We start from the raw sequence: 26,254 nt of genomic DNA, 5'->3' as shown, positions 1-26,254 counted from the left end.
GCTTTATTTTTTTCTTCTCTCTTTCTGTCACAAAAACACTTATGTTTATTAATCCAATCTAATTTTTAACAATTTAACATGGTTGTTGTTCCAGGAGTCAGTGATGTTCAGTGATGTGTCCATAGACTTCTCTCAGGAGGAGTGGGAGTACCTGAATGATGATCAGAGAGATTTATACAGAGAGGTGATGTTGGAGAATTACAGCAACCTGGTTTCAATGGGTAAGGATGTCCATAATAATTCAGATTCTGCCTTGAGAAGGTCTCCTTCTTCTGGTGTTATACTCACCTACCTTTCAAGTAACCATTTGGATTTCTACAGCTTGTTTCCAGAGGAATAATTTTAATACTGTAGAGTTAGAAAGAGGAAGCTGCATTGAGTTATGAGGGAAGTTTCAAGTCCTCTGTTATGTTTCATAAATCTGATGTATCTTTCTTTGACTCTTTCTTAATAATGAAGGGACTGGATTTGAATTCTGGGACATTCTCATCATAAACTTATCTCATTACTTCTTTTGTAAGCAGGACATTCTATTTCTAAACCAGATGTGATCTCCTTCTTGGAGCAAGGGAAGGAACCCTGGTTGGTTGACAGAGAACTAACAACAGACCAGTGGCCAGGTAAGTGAGGCATGGCAGGTAATGACCCAATTGGTCAGTGGAGAGACTGCACCTTTGAGATGAAATCTGGGAAGCTCCCCTTAAAAACTTTAGGCCTGTTGTGCAAAAGTAAGCCTTTTCAGCATGACCTTTCAAATGATCTTACCTTCTCCCCTTAACACACTCCACCTGCTCTTCTCCTCGTGTACTTCTGTCCCAATTCTAAACAACTGGTGCCCTCCTCCACATTCTCTAATAATATTCCTTTCTTTCCAAATTTGGATCTACTTCCTTATCAGCTTCTCATCCTCTTTTGTATTTAGTCTTTAAAAAGCATCACTGTCTCCTGAAATATTTTTTTTTCTACATTACCAAAGACTTATTTCCTTTAGGATTTTTAAGATACAGTAGCTCATACACTCATTGATTCATTCATTTACTGATTTTCTAATGTGTGTGAGGTACTCTACTAGGTACTGAAGAGATTAAAAAACAAATAAGCAGGAATTCCCTGGTGGTCCAGTGGTTAGGACTCCATGCTTCCACTGAAGGGGGCATGGGTTCGATCCCTGGTCGGGGAACTAAGATCCCTTAAGCCACATGGTGCAGCCAAAACTGAAAAACAAAAAATGAATAAGCAATTTCAGAATTTATAGCTTAATAGGGATATTATATATGACTCCTAAAATGTAGAAGCACCATAAGTGAGGTTAAAATAGGGAGCCCAGCAGAAAGTGAGGGCTAAAGAGGTAGAAGAAGAGTTGATCACATAGATGTCATAGAGGGAGATTTGAGCATGCATGTCATTGACTTTAATGGAAAAAAGGAAAAAAGGCTCTGTGCCTCCATTGAGAGCTTAGTGCTAGCAAAGATAAATTAAAAAAAAAAAAAAGGAAAAACCAAGACAGCACAGCACATTCCTTAATTCAGTATATGTTTTTAAAAAAAAATTTTTATTTTATATTGAAGAACAGTTGATTAACAACGTTGTGTTTGTTTCAGGTGTACAACAAAGTGATTCATTTATATATATACATGTATCTATTCTTTTTCAAATTCTTTTCCCATTTAGGTTATTACAGAATATTGAGCAGAGTTCCCTGTGCTATACAGTAGGTCCTTGTTGGTTACCTGTTTTAAATATAGCAGTGTGTACATGTCATTCCCAAACTCCCAATTTATCCCTCCCCCCCCTTCCCCCTGGTAACCATAAGTTCATTCTTTAAGTCTGTGAGTCTATTTCTGTTTTGTAAATAAGTTCATTTGTATTATTATTTTTTAAAATTCCACGTATAATTGATAGCATACGTTATTTGTCTTTCTCTGTCTGACTTCACTTAGTATGATAATCTTCAGGTCCATCCATGTTGCTGCAAATGGCATTATTTCATTGTTTTTAACGGCTGAGTAATATTCCATTGTATATATGTACCACATCTTCTTTATCCATTCATCTGTCGATAGATCGGTATATGTTTATTGAATACCTCTTGCATGCCCAGCACTACTGTCAACCTGAGGTTACAGCAGTGAATAGAATGTGCAGACTCTCTATTTCCAGAGTTTACCCTCTGGTGCAGGGAGAGATACACAAATAAATGAATATATAATATATAATCATGAGTGCTGAAAAGACAAACAAGGTGGAGAAAGGGGATGAGGTGGGTGCTATTTTATGTGACATGGTACAAGAAACTTTTTCCAGTAAGATGACATTGGGACAGAGACCTGAAGAAGTATAGCTGTAAATCATTGTATGTGATTACTGGGAGGAAGAACATTCCAGAGAGAGGAAGCCAAACATTCAAGGGCCTGAGGCAGGTATGCATTGGCTGTGTGTGAGGAGCAGCCAGGAGGCCAGTGCTTCATCTATCCCAGTTGTTGTTATTAAAGTATTTTCAAATCCAAGACTTCATGTCATTTCACCCTTGTATAACCTCAATATGTAATTCTAAAAAATATGGAAATTTTCTCCCTTATATAACTTTAATGCTTTATCATCCCTAATAACTTTTACACTGATTTCTTGGTACACTGGATTGTTTTAGTGTCATTCTACTGAGTACTAGTGAGAGTGAACATTTTCACCTTAATGGTGCTACTGTTTTTAACTTGTTGGTGCTATATTTTACACTTTTTATCTATTACTGTCCTAAGTTTTTCAGTCAATTTTTATGGACTTTATGAAATAAAAACATTATATACCCATTTCCACAGGGTGCTTTTTACTTTTTAAATTTTAATTTGGATTGGCATCTTTAAGTGTATGCTTTAATGTGTCTGTAGTCAGCTCTTCTGTGGTTACTACAGTTTCTAATTTTAGAAAATTAACTGACTTCTACAAACTTCATAGATATTTTGTTTTTAAAACATTTTTCTGCTATTTTCAATAGCATTTAAATCCATTTTAAAGTTCTTTTACAATAAGCTGTAAATTGAGAGTCCAAATCAGTCCCCCCACCCGTGCCCCCATACCTTATTTTAGCACCGTTTACTGAACAGCTGCTTATATCATCATTGTTTTATCTGCCTGTTCAGTTATAAGTTCTGATTTATGTTAGTTTGTATTTCAGGGCCTCTTTTTCTATTTCTTTTATCCATCTATCCACTTGTACCTGCAGAGATAGACAGGCGCAGGAGACAGTTTAATATATTTTAATTCTTTTTATTGGAAATTATCTCAAGTACAGAAAACTAACAAACTATAGGCAGATATTCAAACAGTTATAGAATGAATTCTCATGGAACCATCACCCAGGTCAAGAACTACAACACTATCAGCACAGATCTCTCTTTGTCCACAGTATCTTTGTGTCCCTTTATACTTTTACCACCTAAGAGAGCCACACAATTTTTTATAGTCAGAGTTGATTCATTTGATTATATGAATATACCACAGTTTATTTTTCAGTTCTACTTTTCATAGGCAGTTAGGTTGTTTCCAGTTTTTGACAGTTATAAATCACTACTATGAACATTTTCTATGTTACTTGAAAAGGATAGAAATGAATGGATCATAAGACATCATATCTTTAGCTGTCCATTTTTCAACTTTTCTTTAATGCTTATACTAGTTTACAATCCCATCAGCAGTATATAGGAGCTCCCATTGTTGCACGTGCTTCCTAATGTATGGTATTGTCAAACTTAGATTTTTACCAATTGCTGAGCATATAGTGATACTTTAGTGTGGTTTAATTTGCATTTCCCTTTTTACTGATGAGTTTGAACACGTTTTCATATCATTATTCGTCTTTTGAAATTCTTCTTTAGTCAATTGCCTGTTTGTCTTTTTTACCTGTTTTTCTGTTAGATTGCCTGTATTTTTCTTAGTGATGTGTAAGAAGAGTTCTTTATATATTTTGCTTATGAGTATATTCCATGTTCTAAAAATTGCTAATATCTTCTACTCTGAATTGTTTTTTAGCTCTCTTTATGGTTTCTTTTTGTGAACAGAAGTTCTTAATTTTGGTCAAATTTATCAATCTTTCTTTTGTGCTTCACACTTATTAGGACTTATGTAAGAAATTCTTCCTTGGCCTATATTTGAATCTTATATAAACAGATCATGCTATCTGTACTTTTAGTCCTGTTTAAGAAACCTTTGCTTACCATAAGACCATAAAGATATTCTCCAATGTTTTCTTCTCGATGTATGATTGTTGTTCCTTTATAAACTTTTCTTCTAAGGGGCTAAATTTTTACTCTAATATTCAGGTGTGGTTACCTTTATTCTGCCATATTTTGCTTCTGGTTGTATTTTTAAATCTGAGGAGTTATATCTGTTTCTTGTGATAGGAAATCCTTGGCAGTCATCTCTTCAAACATTACCTTGCTACCATTTCCTTTTCTTTCTTAAGCTCCTATTAAACAGACATTAGAACATCTGAATCACCTCCAATGGCTTAAACTCTTCATCTCTTTTTCCATTTATACTGCCTTTACGTAGAATTCCTTGCCTCGATTTGTATTGATTCACTAATATATTCAGTTATGTGTGACCTTTTGGCTCTTCAGCTTATCCACTGTTTTTTTTTATTAGTATAGTTATTTATAAAATATAGTACATGCACAATAGGATATATATAACATTTAACTAACATAAAATTATAAGATAATAACATGTAAATCTCTAGATTTGCATACACAAGAGATTTGCTAGGAAATACACCTAGGAATATAATTGCTGGGTCTTGGCATACATTCTTTTTTTTTTTCCCCCCACCTTTAAAGAGTGATTTTTATTAAACTTTTTAAAGTTTGCTTTAAAAAATCAGTTAACCTGTTGGATCCTGATATCTCTAGATAGTCACTTCAAGTCTCTATTCCACTTAGCTTGTATAGACATATAGCCAAAAAAGAGGGTAAAGTCCTCTGGGGCTTTGTCGGAGAATTTAGTGGACATTAAAACACACCAGACAGGCTGTGTGGCCCAGTTGACTTTAAATAGGCATACTTTCTTATTCAGCTTTACCACGTAATACCAAACTGTTTTCCAAGTGTCTGTATCACCATCTTTCCCTGTAACTGATACTGTAAGATTTTTTTCATTTTTTAACAATTTGATTGGTGAGTATAAAATCTCATTTTGGGGCTTCCCTGGTGGCACAGTGGTTAAGAATCTGCCTGCCGCAGCCGCATAGCACAGGGAGTTCAGCTTGGTGCTCTGTGACCACCTAGAGGGGTGGGATAGGGAGGGTGGAAGGGAGACGCAAGAGGGAGGGGATATGGGGATATGTGTATATGTAGAGCTGATTCATTTTGTTATACAGCAGAAACTAACACACCATTGTAAAGCAATTATACTCCAATAAAGATGTAAAACAAAAAGTATCTGCCTGCTGGGACTTCCCTGGTAGCACAGCGGTAAAGAATCCGCCTGCCAATGCAGGGGACACGGGTTCGATCCCTGGTCCGGGAAGATCCCACACGCCGCGGAGCAACTAAGCCCATGTGCCACAACTACTAAGCCTGTGTGCCACAACTGCTGAAGCCTGCATGCCTAGAGTCCATGCTCCACAACAAGAGAAGGCACTGCAATGAGAAGTCCGTGCACAGCAACAAAGACACAATGCAGCCATAAATAAATAAATAGAATAGAATCTGCCTGCCAATGCAGGGGACATGGGTTCGAGCCCTGGTCCGGGAACATCCCACGTGCCACGGAGCAACTAAGGCCATGTGCCACAACTACTAAGGCCCACGCGCCTAGAGCGCATGCTCCGCAGCAAGAAAAGCCACCGCAATGAGAAGACCGTGCACTGCAAGGAAGAGTAGCCTCTGCTTGCCGTGTGCAACAATGAAGACCCAACGCAGCCAAAAAAAAAAATCTTATTTCATTGTTTTAAATTGAGTTTTCCTGGTTACTGTTGAAGATGATTATTTTTCCACATGTTTGGCCAATAGTGTCTCTTCTGTGTAATGCCATTTTTTTTTAAACTGCTATCTCTCCCTTCTCTTAATTGCAGTAGCTGACCCTATGCTCCATTTCATCTGATTTGATAATCTGCACTTTTTTTTTTAAGATTTATTTATTATTTATTTTATTTATTTTTGGCTGTGTCGGGTCTTAGGTGCAGCACACCGGCTCCTCGTTGAGGCATGCAGCATCCTTCACTGTGGTGCACAGCCTCCTCACTGTGGCACGCATGCCTTTCTCCAGTTGTGGTGTGCAGGCCTTCTCCTCTCTAGTTGTGGCATGCAGGCTCCAGGGCACATGGGCTCTGCAGTTGTGGCACGCGAGCTCATCAGTTGTGGTGCACGAGCTCAGCAGTTGTGGCGTGCGGGCCCAGCTGCCCCGTGGCATGTGGGGTCCCAGTTCCCCAACCAGGGGTCGAACCCACATCCCCCGCACTGTAAGATGGATTCTCTACGATTGGACCACTACAGAAGTCCCTATAATGCCATTTTGATCATTTTTTTATTAGACTATTTGTCTTTTTCCTAAAATTTATAGGAATTCCTTATATATTTTCTAGGTACTAATTTTTCGTCAGTAGCATGTTTTATAGACATCTTTTCCTATTGTAGCTTATTTATTCATTTTCTTTATGACATCTTTTGATGAACAGTAATCCTTTGTGTTATTATGGTTACATTATATATTTAATAGTTAAATTATATATAATTATATAATTTTATATAATTATACATAATTATAATTATATAAGTTTATTAAAAAATTCTGCTTGTTTTCCTTCACAGGCTTCACACTTTTGGGGTCATAAGAAACCTTTTCCTAGCCCCATTTTCTCCTGTTTTTTCTTCCAAGAATGTTTATGTTTTTACTTTGTTATTAAAGCCCTGTTAAGGTACCTGGAGTTGATTTTCACAAATGGTATGAGATCAGTTATAATTTTTTCCCCGTAGAGAAAACAAATTATTTTTGCCCCACTGAATGAAGAGTCCATTTGTTTTCCACTGATCCACAGTCACATATTAAAATTCCATGTATACATAGGTCAGTCTTATTCCATTGGCCTTTTTATCTGTACCTGTCCTAATTACTCTTGCTTTTATCAAGAGTCCTGATCTCTGATGGGACAGGTCCCTCCACCTTTTTCTTCAGAAGTATTTGGTTATACTTGTCTTTTTGGTCTTCCATATAAATTATAAAATTACATTAAGTAAAATTTCATTTATGTTGTTTTTTTGTCAACATCCATTCATGATAAAAACTCTGAACAAAGGGGGAACATATCTCAACATACTAAAGTCCACTTGTGACAAGCCCACAGCTAGCATCATACTCAGTGGTAAAAAATTGAAAGTTTTTCCTTTAAGATCAGGAATGAGACACGGATCCCCACTCTCACCACTTTTATTCAACATAGTACCGGAAGTCTAAGCCAGAGCAACTACGGAAGAAAAAGAAATATAAGTCATCCAAATCAGAAAGGAAGAAGTAAAACTGTCACTATTTGCAGATAACATGATATTATATATAGAAAATCCCAAAGCCTCCACTAAAAAAAGATAGAATTATTTATTTAATTTTATTGAAGTATAGTTGATTTACAATGTGGAGTTAATTTCTGCTGTACAGCAAAGTGGTTCAGTTATACATATATACATTTTTAAAAGCACTATTTCTTCTTAATGTTTTCTTTTTTAAAATATTTTATTTATTTATTTTGTTTGGCTACGTTGGGTCTTCATTGCTGTGCGCGGGCTTTCTATAGTTGCGCCAAGTGAGGGTTACTCTTCGTTGTGGTGTGCAGGCTTCTCATTGCAGTGGCTTCTCGTTGTGGAGCACAGGCTCTAGGCACGTGGGCTTCCGTAGTTGTGGCACGCGGGCTCAGCAGTTGTGGCTCACGGGCTCTAGAGCACAGGCTCAGTAGTTGTGGTACATGGGCTTAGTTGCTCCGTGGTACATGGGATCTTCCTGGACGAGGGCTTGAACCTGTGTCCCCTGCATTGACAGGTAGATTCTTAACCACTGCGCAACCAGGGAGGTCCATTATTTTACTATTCTTTTCCATTATGGTTTGTCATAGGATACTGAATATAGTTCTCTGTGCTATACAGCAGGACCTTGTTGTTTATCCATTCCATATATAATAGCTTACATCTGCTAACCCCAACCTCCCACTCCATCCCTTCCCAAATCCCCTCCTCCTTGGCAACCACAAGTCTGTTCTCTATGTCCGTGAGTGTGTTTCTGTTTCATAGATAGGTTCATTTGTGTCATATTTTAGATTCCACATATAAGTGATATCATGTGGTATTTGTCTTTCCTTTTTTGATTTCACTTAGTATGATAATCTCTAGTTTCACCTATGTTGCTGCAAATGGCATTATTTCATTCTTTTTTATGGCTGAGTAGTATCCCATTGTATATATTTACCACATCGTCTTTATCCATTCCTCTGTCAATGGAAACTTAGATTGTTTCCATGTCTTGGCTGTTGTGAATAGTGCTGCTGTGAACATAGGGGTGCATGTATCATTTTGGATTAGAGTTTTGTCTAATCCAAATGCCCAGGAGTGGGATTGCTGGATCATATGGTAATTCTGTTTTTAGAAAAACTGTTAGAATTAATAAATGAATTCAGTAAAGTTGCAGGATACAAAATCCACATACAAAAATCAGTTGCATGTCTATACACTAGTAATGAACACTCAGAGAAATTAAGAAAAAAATCTCATTTACAAGTGTATCAAAAAAAAAGAATAAAATACCTAGAAATAAATTTAACTAAGGAGGTGAAAAGACCTGTACATTGAACACTATAAGACACTGATGAAAGAAATTGAAGAATTCACAAATAAATGGAAGGCTACTCCATTTTCATGGATTGGAAGAATTAATATTGTTAAAATGTTCATACAACCCAAAGTAGTCTACAGATTCAGTGCACTCCCTATCAAAATTCCAAGGCATCTTTCAGAGAAATAGAACAAACAATTCTAAAATTTGTATGAAACCTACAAAAGACCCTAAATTGTCAAAGTAATCTTGAGAAAGAAGAATAAAGCTGGAGGCATCATGCCTCTTGATTTCAAACTAGATTACAAAGCTGTAGTAAAAATAGTATGGTATTGGCATAAAAACAAACACATAGATCAATGGAACAAAAGAGAGCCAAGAAATAACTGTGCTTTGCAAATAAGTCCATCTGTACCATTTTTCTAGATTCCACATATAAGTGACACTATATGATATTTATCTTTCTCTTTCTGACTTACTTTATATGACAATCTCTAGGTCCATCCATGTCACTGCAAATGGCATTACTTTGTTTCTTTTTATGGCTGAGTAATATTCCATTGTATATATGTACCACATCTCCTTTATCCATTCCTGTCGATGGATATTTAAGTTGCTACCATGTCCTGGCTATTGTACATAGTGCTGCAATGAACATTGGGTGCATGCATCCTTTTGAATTATGGTTTTCTCCAGATATATGCCCAGGAGTGGGATTGCTGGGTCATATGGCAGCTCTATTTTTAGTTTTTTAAGGGACCTCCATACTGTTCTCCATAGTGGCTGTACCAATTTACATCCCCACCAACAGTGTAGGGGTGTTCCTTTTTCTCCACACCCTCTCCAGCATTTACCGTTTGTAGATTTTTTGATGATGGCCATTGTGACCAGTGTGAGGTGATACCTCATTATAGTTTTGATTTGCATTTCTCTTAGTGATATTGAGCATCTTTTCATTTGTTTTTTGCCCATCTGTATGTCTTCTTTGGAGAAATGTCTATTTAGATCTTGTACCCAGTTTTTAATTGGGTTGTTTGTTTTTTTGATATTGAGCTGTATGAGCTGTTTGTATATTTTGGAGATTAATCCCTTGTCAGTTGCTTCATTTGCAAATATTTTCTCCTGTTCTGTGGTTTGTTTTTTAACTGAGATATCCCTCCTCTAACCCTCTGTTCTTCCTCCCCAGGTGTGATTGTAACATAGCTTTATTTTAGAATTTTCCTTTATTATCATCCGGTGGATTCCCTTAGGATCATCCCTTTGATTCCCTTAACTCCTCCCCTTTGAATTTGTTTTGATTCTCTTCTGTATTTGCATGCCTTGGATACTTTTGTATACCTAGACTGTTGGATCTCTTGCCTTCCTCTTTCTTGATTTGTTTCCTTATTATTCTGAAGCACATCTTTCAAAAGCAACCAAGGGAAGGATGCAAAAGAAGTAAATAGAAAGTATATTTTGTGAATCCTTTCATGAATAAAAATGTTTTCATTTCACTCTCCTAATTTGATTGATAATTTGACTGGAGATGTCATTTTAGGTGGAAAAACTTACTTCAACTTTTTAAAGGCATTGCTCCAAGGATTTCTAAAATCTTCTGTTATCTAGTGTTGTAGAGAAGTCTAAAACCCATTCAGGTTCTTAATTCTTTTAAGTGACCTGTTTAATCTCTTTGGAAGCTTTTAGCATTTGTTATTTATTTATGATGTTCTAATATTTCATGTTGAGGTATCATGATGTTGATTTTATTCTTTCATGTACCAGGGCACTCACTTATTCCAGAAACTAAAAATCTCTGAAATTTTCTTCTGTAATTTTGTTGATCATTTGTTCCGTATTGTTTTCTCTTTTTCTCTGTTCTCTATGTTTCAATGTTTATTGATCATTTTTTATGTCCAGTGCTTGGCACCATGTCTGACACATAGTAAGAGCTAATTAAATTTTTTGAATGATTGAACACTCGTAATTCAGATCTTAAATTTTTTGTGCTACCTCTAGAATTTCTTTTTCTTTTTTATAAATTGAAGTATAGTTGATTTACAATGTTGTGTTAGTTTCTGGTGTATAGTGAAGTGATTCAGTTATACATGTATATATACATATTATTTTTTCATATAGTTCTCTGTGTTATACAGTAGGACCTTATTTATCTATTGTTGTTTATCTATTTTATATATAGTAGTTTGCTCTTTTTTCTTTTTTCTAGTTTCCATCTCTCTCTCTCTCTCTCTCTCTTTTTTTTTTTTTTTTTTTGCGGTCCGCCGGCCTCTCACTGTTGTGGCCTCTCCCGTTGCAGAGCACAGGCTCCGGACGCACAGGCTCAGCGGCCATGGCTCACGGGTCCAGCCGCTCCGCGGCACGTGGGATCTTGCCGGACCGGGGCCCAAACCTGTGTCCCCTGAATCAGCAGGCGGACTCTCAACCACTGCGCCATCAGGGAAGCCCTCCATCTCTCTTTTTATGTTGTACTTTCTGTGAGGTTTTATTAAGTTCTCATCTTTGTATTTTTATTTAAAAAAACACTTTCAGTATTTCTTTTTCTGACATCATTCTCTATGGAATTGCTATATAACATTGTTTTTAGAAGCATTTTCTTTCCTTTTTTTTTTTAGAAACATTCTTCTTTTGAATTTTGGTTTTTTTCCCTCCATTGTCTCTCCTGTTTCTGTTTGTGTATTTTAAGCTCTTATTTTTTGTTTTTGTTTTTAATTAATTTATTTATTTTTGGCTGTGTTGGGTCTTCGTTGCTACACACTGACTTCTTCTAGTTGCGGCGAGTGGGGGCTACTCTTCGTTGTGGTGCACAGGCTTCTCATTGCGGTGGCTTCTCTTGTTGCCGAGCACGGGCTCTAGGCACACGGGCTCCAGTAGTTGTGGCATGCAGGCTCAGTAGTGTGGCTCACGGGCTCTAGAGCGCAGGCTCAGTAGTTGTGGCACATGGGCTTAGTTGCTCTGTGGCATGTGGGATCTTTCCGGACCAGGGCACGAACCTGTGTCCCCTGCATTGGCAGGCAGATTCTTAACCACTGCGCCACCAGGGAAGTTCCTTAAGCTCTTATATTTAATGTTTTCCTGAAATAGCTAGTGACTCAAAGCTATTTGCTCATATAAAACTGTGGCATTAAAAAGCTGATTTGAGCTTGCTTGTGACAGGATTTGTAGATTTATTGGTGGTAGTTACTGTAGAGTGATCTGCCTAGAACAGTTCATTGGCTGACACCACCTATCAGGTCTTTTCTCTTGGACTGATTTTCTCCAGAATGGGATCCTCTACTTTCTTTCTGGAATTAATAAAATAAGCGTGGCTGCCCGATTCTTGAGAGTTTACTGGGTATAGTGGACTGTGGAATCAGCCTGCTATATGGAATAGGTTTGAGAATGTGAAGTCTGTCTATTTCTTACAGATTTTCAAGTAATTATCCTTTTTGCAACCCTTATGCACCCTAGTTTCAAGGGTACCTGGTGTTTGCATTCTTGAAAATATCTGGTATTCTACAGTAAGACTAATCTGTGACTTAGGTTTCAAGGCTCAAGGTTAATACATCATTTATTACTATTCCATCTATTCTCTAGTTTCCAAATTTTTGTCGGTGCTTTTTTCCCCACTCTCATTGTCCTTATGGAGTTTCTTCTTTTGTTGAATCTCATTACTATCTTTAGTGGCACCTCATGAAAGAGCAGTAATAAATGCATATATTCAATGTGCCATATTTGCAAAAAGTGTGTCCTTTTTATTTTTAATCAGTTAATTTTTGGACCACGTTGGGTCTTTGTTGGTGTGTGCAGTCTTTCTCTAGTTGCAGCGAGCGGGGGCTGCTCTTCGTTGTGGTGTGTGGGCTTCTCATTGCAGTGGCTTCTGTTGTTGCAGAGCACAGGGTCTAGATGTGTGGGCTTCAGTAGTTGTGGTGCCTGAGCTCAGTAGTTGTGGCTCAACGGGCTCTAGAGCACAGGCTCAGTAGTTGTGGCACATGGGCTTAGTTGCTCTGTGGCATGTGGGATCTTCCCGGACCAGGGATTGAACCTGTGTCCCCTGCATTGGCAGGTGGATTCTTAACCATTGCGCCACCAGGGAAGTCCCTGGAGGAAATTTTTAGACGTTTTTCATTAAGGAGTATATATTTAAATACTTTCTTATCGAGTCAGTCAGTAAATACTTGATCTTCCAATATGTACCATGTACCATGCTCAGAGTTGGATACACATTGATGAAGACAATAGACATTTTCCTTGCCTTCACAGAACTTAAGACCTATTGAAGGAAAAGATAGTAAATGAACCTAAATAAGTATGTAATTATAAATTATGAAAATCCTGTTAAGGAAGAGAACAGAGTGCTAAAAATATAATTACAAGGAGGGTGTAATTTGGTCATAGGATCAGAGACGACCTCAAAAAGTATGATCTTTATGTAGAGATTTGGAAAATGAGTAATAGTTACCAAGGCCAAGAGTAAAAGAAAATACCTTCCATACTAAAGGAAAAGTACCTAGAAAGATCTAAACAGGGACTAATAATTAGGAGCATTTGAAGAACTATAAAATAGGACCAACGTGGATGGAGCTTAGAAACCAAAATGGAGCATAGTGTGAGATTTGGTTGAAAGGCAGGCAGGAACAAGATCATTCAGAGTTTTGTAGACCACATTCAGGAGTTTGGCTTTTATTGTAAGAGTAATAAAAGGAAACCACCAACGGATTTTAAGCAGAGCATTGGCAGGCTAATGCCATTCTAGTGACATGGATTCAAGACTACAAACCTCAAGTGGAGAAACTAGGTTGGAGGCTATTCCAGTATTCCAAGGGAGAGATATTTCATATTAGGTATTATATTGAATATAAAGGGAAGAGTGTCAGGATATATTTAGGAACAATATTAAACAGTATTTGTTAAATAATTATATGAGAGTAAGATGAATAAGATGATACTAGAATGATCTTCACTTTTTTGGCTTGAGGTTTTTCCTCTGGGTCCATAGTGTGGTCCTCAAAACACTTCACTTGCCTAACATCCGTATTTTTATATGGAAATTCTTCCATAATATTATCTCCCAAATACTAAATAATTATTTAATACCAAGTATTTTTTCATGTAGTATTCCCAGTCCTCACAATGATTATAAGAGTTAGTTATCATTCCTGTCATATAGACAGACAGTTGGAGGCTCAGAAAGATGAACTAATTTGCCCAAGGAATCAAAGCTTGTAATTAACTGAGTTTGAGTTCAAAACTCATACAACTGAATCTTGTACCTCTGATCTTTCAATAGCAATACACTGCCTCCCATTATATTCTTTTCACTTCTCTTTGAACCTACAAAGCCCTTCCTGTCGGTTGGTCATCACTACTACAGTGCTTGTGCACTTGTTAAGTACTCTCCATTTTTTTCGTAAGTTCAGAATTACAGAATTCCAAGGCATAGTATTTTCATCAAACCCCAAGCATATCCCATATCGAGCCACAGAAAATCCTCCCTATATAACACTCATGCTAGGTTCTTTCAGCACCTGACTTTTCTTAAGGTACTCTCCCATCTGCATTGCCACCTTCTATTTCCCTGTCATTGGTTGAAGAGAACGTAAGCCTCTAGTTACTTAATCTAGAATTTTCAGCAATGATGGAAATGTCTGATATTTGTGATTTCCAGTATGGTAGACACTAGCCATATATGGCTATTTCTAACACTAGAAATGCGGATATTGTCACTGAGGAACTGAATTTGAATTTTTATTTAATCTTAATTATGTTAAATTCAAATAGACATATATGCTAGTAGCTACTGTAATGGACAATACAGATCTAACCAGGGCCTGGCAAACTTTTCAACAGGCCAGATAGTAAGTATTTTAGGCTTGCAGTCAATGTGGTCTCTGTTGCAACTGTAGCTCAAAAACAGCCATAGACAATACATAAGGGAATAAATGTGGCTGTGTTCCAATAAAACTTTACTTATAAAAATTACTGCAGGGCTGCAGTACATAGTTTGCCAACCCCTGAACATTCTTCCTTAGACATATTCATTTAATCCTGACAACCACCCTATTAAGTGCTATGATCATTCCCCTTATTTTACAGTTCATGCTGTGCGCCGCTTTTATATGTGTGTTTGCATATGATGTGAGATTTTGTGTGTGTGTATGTGTGATTAGAGCCATCCTATAACAAGGGAGTCTAAGGCATCTGTATATTGAGCAAGCTCCCATAAGTAATTCTGATATAGCAGCGTTTAGAAACCAGTGGCTTACTTACTGTCCTCACCTTACTATGTCATCTCTCTTCACTCTTCTTTTCTTGTCCATTTTTAAAATTTTCAGTTTAATGCTCCCACTTTAATTGAAGTTTTATTTCTCCCAAACAAGAAAAATGTGAGTGATTGCTTTCATATTTTCTTTCAGTCCTGGAGTCAAGATGTGAGACCAAGAAATTATTTCTGAAGAAGGAAATTTATGAAATAGAGTCAGCCCAGTGGGAGATAATGGAAAGACTTACAAGACATGACCTTCAGTGCTCTAGTTTCAGAGATGATTGGGAATGTAATGGCCAGTTTGAGAAACAACATGGCTCTCAGGAGGGACATTTCAGTCAACTGATATTCACCCATGAAGGCATGCCCACTTTTAGTCAACATCCATCCTTTACATTACAGCGAATCATTCGTAATAAAGAGAAATACTGTGCGGCCAAGGGATATAGGAAAACCTTTAGACATGACTCACAGCTCACCACCCATCAGATGATTCATACTGTTGAGAAACCCCATGAATGTAAGGAATGTGGAAAGGCCTTTAGACATCCCTCAAGACTCAGTCATCATCAGAAAATTCATACTGGCAAGAAACCCTTTGAATGTAAGGAATGTGGAAAAACCTTTATTTGTGGCTCAGACCTTACTCGACATCACCGAATTCACACTGGTGAGAAACCCTATGAATGTAAGGAATGTGGAAAGGCCTTTAGTAGTGGCTCCAACTTCACTCGGCATCAGAGAATTCACACTGGTGAAAAGCCCTATGAATGTAAAGAATGTGGGAAGGCCTTTAGTAGTGGCTCAAACTTTACTCAACATCAGAGAATTCATACAGGGGAGAAACCCTATGAGTGTAAGGAATGTGGCAATGCCTTTAGTCAGAGCTCACAACTTATTAAACATCAGAGAATCCACACAGGTGAGAAACCCTATGAATGTAAGGAATGTGAAAAGGCTTTTCGCTCTGGTTCAGACCTTACTCGACATCAGAGAATTCATACTGGTGAGAAGCCCTATGAATGTAAGATATGTGGGAAAGCCTATTCTCAGAGTTCACAACTTATTAGTCACCATAGAATTCATACTAGTGAGAAACCCTATGAATATAGGGAATGTGGGAAGACCTTTAATTATGACTCACAGCTGATTCAACATCAAAATTTGTACTGGTGATAAAACATAGAATATATGAAATGTGTGCAAATGCTTTTATTTACAGCTCAAAACTATTAACATCAACTATTTAACAAAAGAGAATTTATCTCTATATTAATCCCTCTAAATAGAATAAGGTAGAAACATCTTATTTGCTGACTACAGCTCGTTCAGCCCAAGAAAAATCATGTAGGAGAAACACCCTATGAGTAGAATACATTTTGGAAGCCATTTAATAAAAGCCCCTATTTCCCTTGCCATCAGGTAATTCAGTCTAGTAAATACTCAAAATGACAACAGCACTTCTGGCACCTTTCTAACCTTATCTTAAACATCAGAGAATACATGCTGAAGTGTAATCCTGTGACTTTCATTTTATTTTCCCCCCAATTTTTCTATAGTTGTAATATTCTTAATCTTTTAATCCATTTAAATTTATATAACTGTAAAGTCCATCTGCGTATATCATGGTTTATAAAATATCTTTATTTTTAAGATAGCTTTAATACCCAAGAGCAGTGACCTCTTTATTTTTGAAGATAGCTTATTCCTTTTGCTCTTTACAAAATTTAGATTTTCTTGTTGTAGAAACGTTCATGTAATGACTTACCACTCAGTAAATAGAGATCCTTTACTATCTTCATGGTGTTTTCCTTGTGTTGCTGTAATATCATTTCATCAAATCCCTATTGATAGACATTGTAGTTTCCTCCAGTGTTTTTGCCATTATACACAGTGCCCTGATGGGCATTCTCCCTAGGTATATCTTTGTGTCATGTCTTTTATTTTAATTGCAGAAATAAAGCCTCAATATATATTTTCCTTATAATAGGTTTAAACATTACAAGTAAGGCCTTTGACCACTATCCTTGTACCCATATCCCTCCTTGTTTAGTATTTATCCTTCCTGAGCATTTTTCTATGTTTTTATACATATATGTTTTGGTAGAAATTATAAAATGGGGATCATTATAATACCTACCTCATAATTTTGTGTGAGGATCAAATAAAGAGACACCAAGTGCTTAGAATTGTGCCTGTCATATAATAAATAGATACCCACAGAATGTTGGTCATTGTTAATTGTATTCATCGTTGTCATTATTAGTATTATTTGTTGAAAAGCAACTGTTTCTACAGACCTTACTCAACATCAGACAGGATAGATAATTGAAGAAAGACCCATTGAAGGTAATGAATTAAGAAATTTTCCATTATCACTTACTTCCTATGGAACATGAAGTAATCCTGGGTGTTGGTGGGGAAAGTAATGTGTGTAATGAGTAGGAAAGGCTGTATTCAGACTGGTATCCTTTTCACTACATCATATAATACCTAATATAAAGACAGATGATAATATAGACAAGACATTGGTGACACTGATGAAAAAGTATGAAAAGACAAACAGCATTATGTTTGAAAATGAACACGCATATGTACATAAAGAGAAACCTTATAGTGACTGATTTTTAATGTTATACTGAATACAGTACTTCCAATACATTTGAAAACCTAAACAAAATTATTTTTTAGGAAAATAAAAATTACAGTATTGACTCAAAGAGAATTAAACTCTTGAGAGACTCATAAACAGGGGTAAAAGGGGAAATTTAGCGTGAGATATAGTAGCTATTACTAATGAAGCATCAAACCCAATTTCTTTTCAGGCAGAACTCTTTTTAAAAAATTGGGGTATAATTGATACCAACATTATATTAGTCTCAGGTGCACAACATAATAATCTGATGTTTGTATACATTGGAAAATGACCGGCGTAATAAGTCTAGTTAACATCCGCCACCATGCATACTTACAGAATGTTTTTTCTTGTGCTGAGAACAGGAAAGACTTTATCAAGTATTCAAGGAACTTTTTGTTATATAGAAGTAGACATCTCATAACATACTCTAACATAAGCCTGATGTTAGTTAAGGATTAGGAGAACACAAACAGGAAGCTATTTTTCAGGGTCATCCATGAAGATATATACAAGCATACTAAAGAAAATAGCAAACTCTAGGTATCTATTAAATGAACAGAAATGAACCTGCATTGGGACAGTAACTGAAGAGGATCCCCAGTGCCCAGTTCCAGCTAATGAGTGCTATGAGAAAATGCAGGCCTTGTTTTGCCAGCTCTTCTGACTTTGGGAAAATCCAGAAATCTACATTTTTTTCAGTGTGTGATAGCCCTTGATTTTTTAAATGGCAGCTAGGGTTTTGTTTCTTTTTTTTTTAAACATGGTATGGACCAAAGATACATTGACGCTGCAAGTAGCAAGTGACCCATAGCTTACTTTTGTTCTGGACACTAGAGCAGTGAGTGTGCAAAAGGCTCACAGGAGGAGCTTTTAATAGTGCAAATCCCTTAGCCCCAAGGAGAATTAAGGGTGGCAGGGGAATAGTGAAATACAAGATAATTTATCTGGAATTTCTTAGATGTGAAAAGTATTTTCAGAGATAAAGTAGCTAAGCTCCAAATACAGTTTTTTTTTAAGGACTTGATCCAGTCCCATATTTTCTACATGCAGGTTTTTATTCTCAGCATCATGTCATTTAAAAACTAGGGTATATTTTATATGTTGTAATCCCATTCTTGAGCTATATAACTGTATACACATGCAGCTGAAAATAAGGATAAAGAGTTAACCTATTGAGAAAAATAAATAGCCAGACCATCACTCTAGCAGCAAATATGTCACTGGAATTATGCATTCTGTTTTAGACCAAGGGTCAGCAAACTTTCTGTAAAGGGCCGGAAAATAAATATTTTACCCTCTGTATGTCATACTATTTCTGTTGCAACTACTCACCTCTGCCATTATAGTGTGGAAGCCTACTAAAGTTTCTTAAGAAATCCTGAAGTTAAAAAAAAAAGTCCCACCGCTTAGCTTTGTTTAGGTTTAGGTTAGTGTTTGAGATGGGCCTTTACTGTGCCTCAATTTCCATGCTCAGCTAGCAGCTTCCTACATTGAATGGTACCATTCTGTGGAAGGAAAATCCATATATCCAAAGTTACTATAGATCTGTCCTTCTATGCCCCACTCTCTTTTTTTCTTAGATCCCATATTAGAGGACTAAAAAACAAAACAGAACATTGAGCTACTTTATTTTTTACGAGGCATGAAGAAGTAAAATATTTAATAATCAATTTGAGATAAGTAGAGTGAGCAACATATCTGCAGATGGTAGAATTAGTAAAGAGGCTGTTTTATTCTAATATTCTGCATTACACTAAAATGAGAACTAAGTGAAGTTTTATATTCTTTTGTCATTTTAAAGTCATGTATTGAGTTCCTCATCTAAAATTACAGAAGTAATGCATTTGCATTTGAACCAATGCCAGTAAAAAGAAAAAAACAGTATCTCTGCTCCTCTCCATTCCGCACTCCCTTCCCTTTTGTCTATTTCCTTCTGAGTAAGGTCTAAACCTCGTGTATCTCCCCCATATACTTCTTCAAGCTTAAACAGTAACACAAATAAATGATTTTAGTATTTTTTACCCCCCCCAAATGGATGATACCTTATACATTTCTCTGTAATTTGCTTTTTCACATTCAACAGTACATTTTGGATTTTCTTTCAAATCAGTAAATGATGATTGAACTTAGTTGTTTTAATGCTTACAGTATATTCCACAGTATGCTTATACCAATACCTACTCAACTACAGTATTTCCCCAGTTGTGATATTTCATATTATCTCCTTTGCCGTTTAAAATTAGTGCTGCAATAAACATTCATATATTATATTCTTGTCTATTTATTTTATTTCTATAAAATAGGTTTCCCAAAACATTTCCAATGTTTTCCATGTTTCTTAGAAAATTTCAGAGGACAAGAGGATAAAGGAAAAAAGTACAGGTTTTCATATATGTGTTTATGTGGGTGTGTACACACACAGATTTAACACTTAATCCATCTGGATTGATTATTATATATGGTGTGATATAGTATGTTGGCTTGTTCTCATCCAGAAATAAAGCCAATTATGCCAGAAACAATTATTAAAGTATTGAACTATTCATCTTCTACTGAATTAAAACACTATCTATCATATATTAAGTGCTCATATCCTCAGACCTATTTGCCAGCAATCTTTGATTTATACTTTTCAGTAACTTATTACTTGTAAATAAAAATACATATAATTGCATAGTTTTTATTTGAAAGTAAAGACAAATGTTTCTTCATTAGAATTAAAAATTTTTTTAATCCAGTTCCAGTAAAAATCCTCATTGGGATTATATTTTGAATTATTAAGTTTAAATATAGGGTATCCCAAATGAATGCATCATTGACACTGACTGGATATTCATTAATATATATGTATGTCTTGAAATTTCTTTGAGAGCTCTTCATCCTCCTTACTCTCTAATATCTTTATAATGTATATAAAATATAATATATATAGTCCTTAAGATATGCTAGTAATAATTGAAAGTTTAACATATTTTATTAGGGTATTGATTATAAAGAGATAGATTCTTTTGATCTTTTGTAATGTGCAGATAAAAGATATACCCATCTCACAGTATTACACCTATTTTCTTGTCTTATTTCATGTTGTAGACCTGATGACAGTGGATTTTGAGCAGGACTTCTTTTTAAACAGATTTTCCCCATTTTTACAGACTGAAGAGTTGGATTTTGAGGATAATTTCTGCTTCCTGTTTTCATCCCTACTCTTGTTTGTGTGTCATAAGAGAAATGATTTATTACCTTGGTGAAATGTATTAAAACACATAAATTACCTCCCTTTATTTGACCCTGAATTTCTCATGTTTCCTGGGGCAGGCTATGATTCTCTATGCTGACTCTGCAGACCCATTCCTCTGCTGGTATACATCCCAATATCTAGAGTTTGAATGAAGTATTAGGTTATGCATTTTAACTCCAGGTTCAAGCTGCCTCTTTCAATAAAGCATTACAAAAAAAATGACTTATTTCTCAATCAGTCTAGAAATCAGGATGAGAGAGTTATAGCTAATTATCACCCACAAAAAATTTTTCTATAGCCATTTTTGTTTTATTTCTAATTTTAGTGAAAACACATTAGTTACAGTCAATATGTTTTACATTTTATTAATTTGAGTGGATAAAGAATTCATTCAAATGGTTTTGAGTTGCTCATGGAAAATCTTAATGTGCTGAAGAACAAAGATGCAGAACCAGAAACAATGTTCCAAATGATGACATAGAGCTTGTGTGGTGAGATCACCACTGCTGCTGCTGTACACAGAATCCCCAGCTTACACTACTGACACCATGAGTGCTGGGCTCTGGATGTTCCTGCTACTGCCACCTGTGTACCTGGGGTTACCCATCACCCAGATGGAATTTCCACAGTCCTTGTTCCTTTGTTCTATCAGCTTGCTGTTTGGAGAGGAGTGTGTTTGAGTGTTGAAGCCTAGGTTCCATCCCTGTGCATTAGCTGCTGGGAAGACAGATACATTTTCAGATTAGCGAGGATCAACCTCTGCTGCTTTTATATTTATTTATTTATTTATTTTTGGCTGCGTTGGGTCTTTGTTGCTGTGCGTGGGCTTTCTCTAGTTGTGGCAAGTGGCGTCTACTCTTTGTTGCGGTGCGCGGGCTTCTCATTGCAGTGGCTTCTCTTGTGGCAGAGCACGGACTCTAGGTGTGCGGGCTTCAGTAGCTGTGGCAGGTGGGCTCCAGTACTTGTGGTTCGCGGGCTCTAGAGCGCAGGCTCAGTAGTTGTGGCTCACGGGCTTAGTTGCTCCTCAGCATGTGGGATCTTCCCGGACCGGGGCTCGAACCCGTGTCCCCTGCATTGGCAGGTGGATTCCTAACCACTGAGCCACCAGGGAAGCCCCCAGCCTCTGCTTCTTAAAGACGGATGTTTCCCATCATAGCAAGGGTACACATGAACTGGGCAGCCAAATGAATGGCCAGCGTTTATAAGATGGCATCCCATTAATCATACATAATTCTTCCCACAGATGAAAATGAAAACCTCACTTAAAATAATATGGCCATTCCCCCACTCAACTGAAAATGTGCTGGGTAATATCTATACCTGTTCTCTATCTGTCAGGATCCTTTGTAGACATTCTGTAAACTTTGTCTTAAGTGGTAACAACCTACATAGAAGAAAACGAGTAAGAAGAAATGTAATCATAATATATAGGTATATATAAATTAGATAGATGCTCCAGTCTTCTTCTCTGTAAATGACAGTTGTGACACACTCCCTTTTAATTTAGTAGATTGGGGAGTTTTTATAGGTAAAGTGACCTAAACCTTTATGAAAAAAGGATCTGAATCCTTGTTGGTTATTATAGTTTTCTATTAACTTTTACTACTGGAAATGATTTAGAAGTAGGAGTTGACCCAGGGGAATCTTTGTGTTCTGTCCATGTTCCATTTGGAAATTTCAAACCTATCTTTCCCTTGAGAGCCAGGATCAATCAGCCTGGCAAACACCAGCCTACACCTTCTTCTTCTTCCACCCCAGCCTTTGGTCTGTTGTCCAGGGTCACAAGGAGCTCTAAATAGCCAAGTTATAGGCTCACTTTACATTGTATTGGAATCACTGTTGTGTCCACTGGTGAAAGTATTTCTTCATATATTCTCTACATTATCCTTAGACGATGTTTCTGATATTTAGGTTTGACTTTCAGAATATGCTGAGATTTGATTATAATTTATGGTCTCGATATAAGGGGAGGGGAGCATGAGAAAAGTAACACTATTGCAAGATAACTACATCAGACAAGATCTTCAAACAGGTATCTCTATTAATGCATCTTGGCTTAAAGTTTAGGTTGTCTGCTAGTAGTATAGTTACATGAATTGCTTATTGTTTGTATGATATAATTTAATTTCAATTAATTAAATTTCAATTTTTTTAATTTCAATTTTTTGTATCGTTAAGTTATAGATGTGTTTTCTAAACACAATATAGTTGCATTTTTAAAATTCAATATGACATTCTTTGTCTTTTAAATAGAGTATTAGATCTAATTTATTCAATGTAATTACTGATATATTTAGCTTTAAATCTACCATCTTTAATCTTTTGTTTATTTTGCCAATTCTATATTCTTTTTTCTCTTTGTTTTCTTCATGATTTTAAAAATTGTCATTTTGTTTTTACCTCTATTATTGGAAATTCTACATGCTATTTCTATGCTTTAAGGGTTACTTCAGAAAATATCATGAATACTAAAACTTATCAAGGTCTAAAACAGTTCATATCTTTATTCACTCCCATGACAATAGAACATACTTAGAGTACTTTAGCTACATTTATCCACCCATATACCAATGTAGATTATTGTTTTCTTGCATATTTATTATCTTTTTTTAACCTCATAGACATAATTTTTTATAGTCAATGTTCATTTACATTTGCCCCCATAATTCCTATATTGCTTTTCATTTATTCTTGTTTCTCAACACTTCCATTGGGGATCATTTTCCCTATGTCTCATTATTATTTTATTTCAGTGGATAGTATTTTATTTCAGCTATCATTCCACTCTTCTAACTTTCATTGCTACTGTGAAAAGTCAGCTGTCAGTCTAATGGCTAATTTGAAGGTAACTTATCCTTTTTTGTTTGCTGTTTTAAGATTTTCTCATTGTCTTTGATTTTATGCAGTTTCTCCATAATGGGTCTAGGTTGAAGGATTTGAGTCAATGGTTTAGAGACTGTCATCATCTTTGGGAATTGTTCATTTATTGTTTCTTCTAATATTGAAGTTTAGTTGCAACTCCAACTCTATATGGCATATCTTTAAACTCTCTTTTATATATAGCCTCATTTTGTCTCTCTGTGATAGATTCTGTGTATTTATATCTTTCTTCCAGTTAAGTAATTCTCTTTTCTGTTTTGTCCAATTTTGTGCCCAACCTGTACAATAAGTATCTAATTTCGGTTATTGTACTTTTCCCATATGAAAGTTTTACTTTGTTCTTTTTCAAATCTGTAATTTTTATAGTTCCCTACACGTATTTTAAAGAAATAAAATTGAGGTTTAAACATAAGCAAAGTTCTTTGGTAACTTGTATCTATGATTCAAATGAAAGCCTATTGTCACTATCTTGTGTTTCTGCTGGTTCTCTTTCATAATATCTTGTTTCACTGAGGGCTTAGTTTCTTTTACCACATGCTTCTCATTGACCTTGAAAATAATTATTTGTGAAGATTCCCTGAGATCAAGAAATAATTAATATTACTTCTGCCAGGAAGATAAGGGTACCTGTTGGAGATTACCTTAAACCATGTTCAGGGCTTGAATTCCTGTCCCATACAGGCTTTGTCTACTCAGACTCTAAATATGCTTGAGGGCTAGTAGGCATGATATCTTATGCTTTTAGAATTCCAGTGTTTGTTCATTCTCTGTGTAACTGGAACAGTTTTCCAGCAAATACAAATGTTTTCAGGCTTGAGTGGCTTTCAACAGCACTGACTTTTCCCCTCCATGTTTACATGCTGTGAAGGAGGAGAAAAGTTATAATTCCTGAGACTCTGTTGTTCATCGTTGTTGTTTTTTTTAATCTTCTTTTATTGCAAAAATAAAACACACACAGAAAAACCACAAAAATACACCAAAATGAATTGTTATAAGACAAATACCCCTGTAACCATCACTCAGGTCAAAAAATAGAAATTTACCAGATAAGTCAGAAATTCCTCCCTATGTTCTGTCCCAATCATTACCTTGCCCTGTCTCCAAAAGTAACCACTACCACTCTCCTAACTTTTCTTCCGTGTGTTATTTTTTCTTTGTGTTTCTTTATAATTTATCTATTTGTACATCTCTAAACACTATGTTTTACCTTACTGCTTTTTTTAATTTGACACGTCTTGTAAGTTTCTTTTAACCTACAATATTTCTCCATATTCATATGTTAATAACTGTTTTTTAGTTTTGCTGGGTATAAAATATTTGGCTCATATTTTCTTTCGTTGAGTATTTAAAATATGCTAATCCATTTTATATTTCTAAATATACTGTATTTACTCTCAAAATGTCTGATGATAACCTGACATTTTTTTTTCCTTTTAAAAGTCACTTATGGACTTCCCTGATGGTGCAGTGGTTAAGACTCCATGCTTCCAATGCAGGGGGCATGGGTTTGATCCCTGGTTGGGGAAGTTCCACATGCCAAGCAGTGCAGCCAAAAAAAAAAAAAAGTCACATATTTATTTCTCCCTAGGTGCCCAAATAATTTTTTTCTTTTCCTTAAAGTAATTTTACTAATATGACTTGTAGTTTGTTGTTCTGAATTGATATTCTCAGGTACACCATCTACTTTTTCAATATGCAATTGCAAATCTTTTTTATATCAGTATTATTATTATTATTCTAAGTTTTTAGTATTCTGTTCCTTTGCTTTTGTTTTCTTCTTCAGGAACTTCTGTTAATATGTTTGATCTTCTTTGTCTGTCTCCAATATTTTTCTCTGTCTCTCAAGTCTTTTTAAATTTCTTTCTTCATTTCTTTCCAATTTTAGAAATTTTCCTAATTTTTACCTTCTATTTCTCTTAGGCATTTCTTGGTTTAGTCATTGTTGTATTCCTTCTGGTTGAGTCTTTATTTCCTTTTTTAAAAAAAATTTTTATTAGAGTATAGTTGATTTACAATGTTGTGTTAGTTTCAGATGTAGCGCAAAGTAAATTAGTTATACATATACATAAATCCGCTCTTTTTTTAGATTCTTTTTCCATATAGGCCATTACAGAGTATTGAGTTCCCTGTGCTATACACTAGGTCCATATTAGTTATCTATTTTATATATAGTAGTGTGATATATCAATCCCAATTTCCCAGTTTATTCCCTGCCCCCCATCCCCTGGTAACCATAAGTTTTGCTTTATACATCTGTGACTCTATTTCTGTTTTGTAAATAAGTTCATTTGTACCCTTTTTTTAGATTCTACATATGTGATATTATATGATATTTGTCTTTCTCTGTCTGACTTACTTCACTCAGTATGGCAATCTCTAGGTCCATCCACATGTTGCTGCAAATGGCATTATTTTGTTCTTTTTATGGCTGAGTAATATTCCATTGTATATA

At 35.8% G+C, this 26,254-nt stretch overlaps 1 protein-coding gene across 1 annotated transcript in view; it reads left to right on the top strand.

Moving 5' to 3' along the window:
* The first annotated feature begins 103 nt into the window (after positions 1-103).
* ZNF850 (zinc finger protein 850) overlaps positions 104-26,254 on the top strand; it is a 127,203-nt gene continuing 101,052 nt past the window's right edge. Inside the window, 3 exon segments of the mRNA XM_065899371.1 lie at positions 104-221; positions 525-620; positions 15,198-16,212. Coding sequence (XP_065755443.1) covers positions 104-221; positions 525-620; positions 15,198-16,212 — 1,229 coding nt within the window.

Source organism: Phocoena phocoena, chromosome 20, assembly GCF_963924675.1.
Source record: "Phocoena phocoena chromosome 20, mPhoPho1.1, whole genome shotgun sequence".
Classification (NCBI taxonomy): domain Eukaryota; kingdom Metazoa; phylum Chordata; class Mammalia; order Artiodactyla; family Phocoenidae; genus Phocoena; species Phocoena phocoena.
The sequence above is the reverse complement of the archived record's forward strand: the minus strand, read 5'-3'. Positions and strand labels throughout refer to the sequence as shown.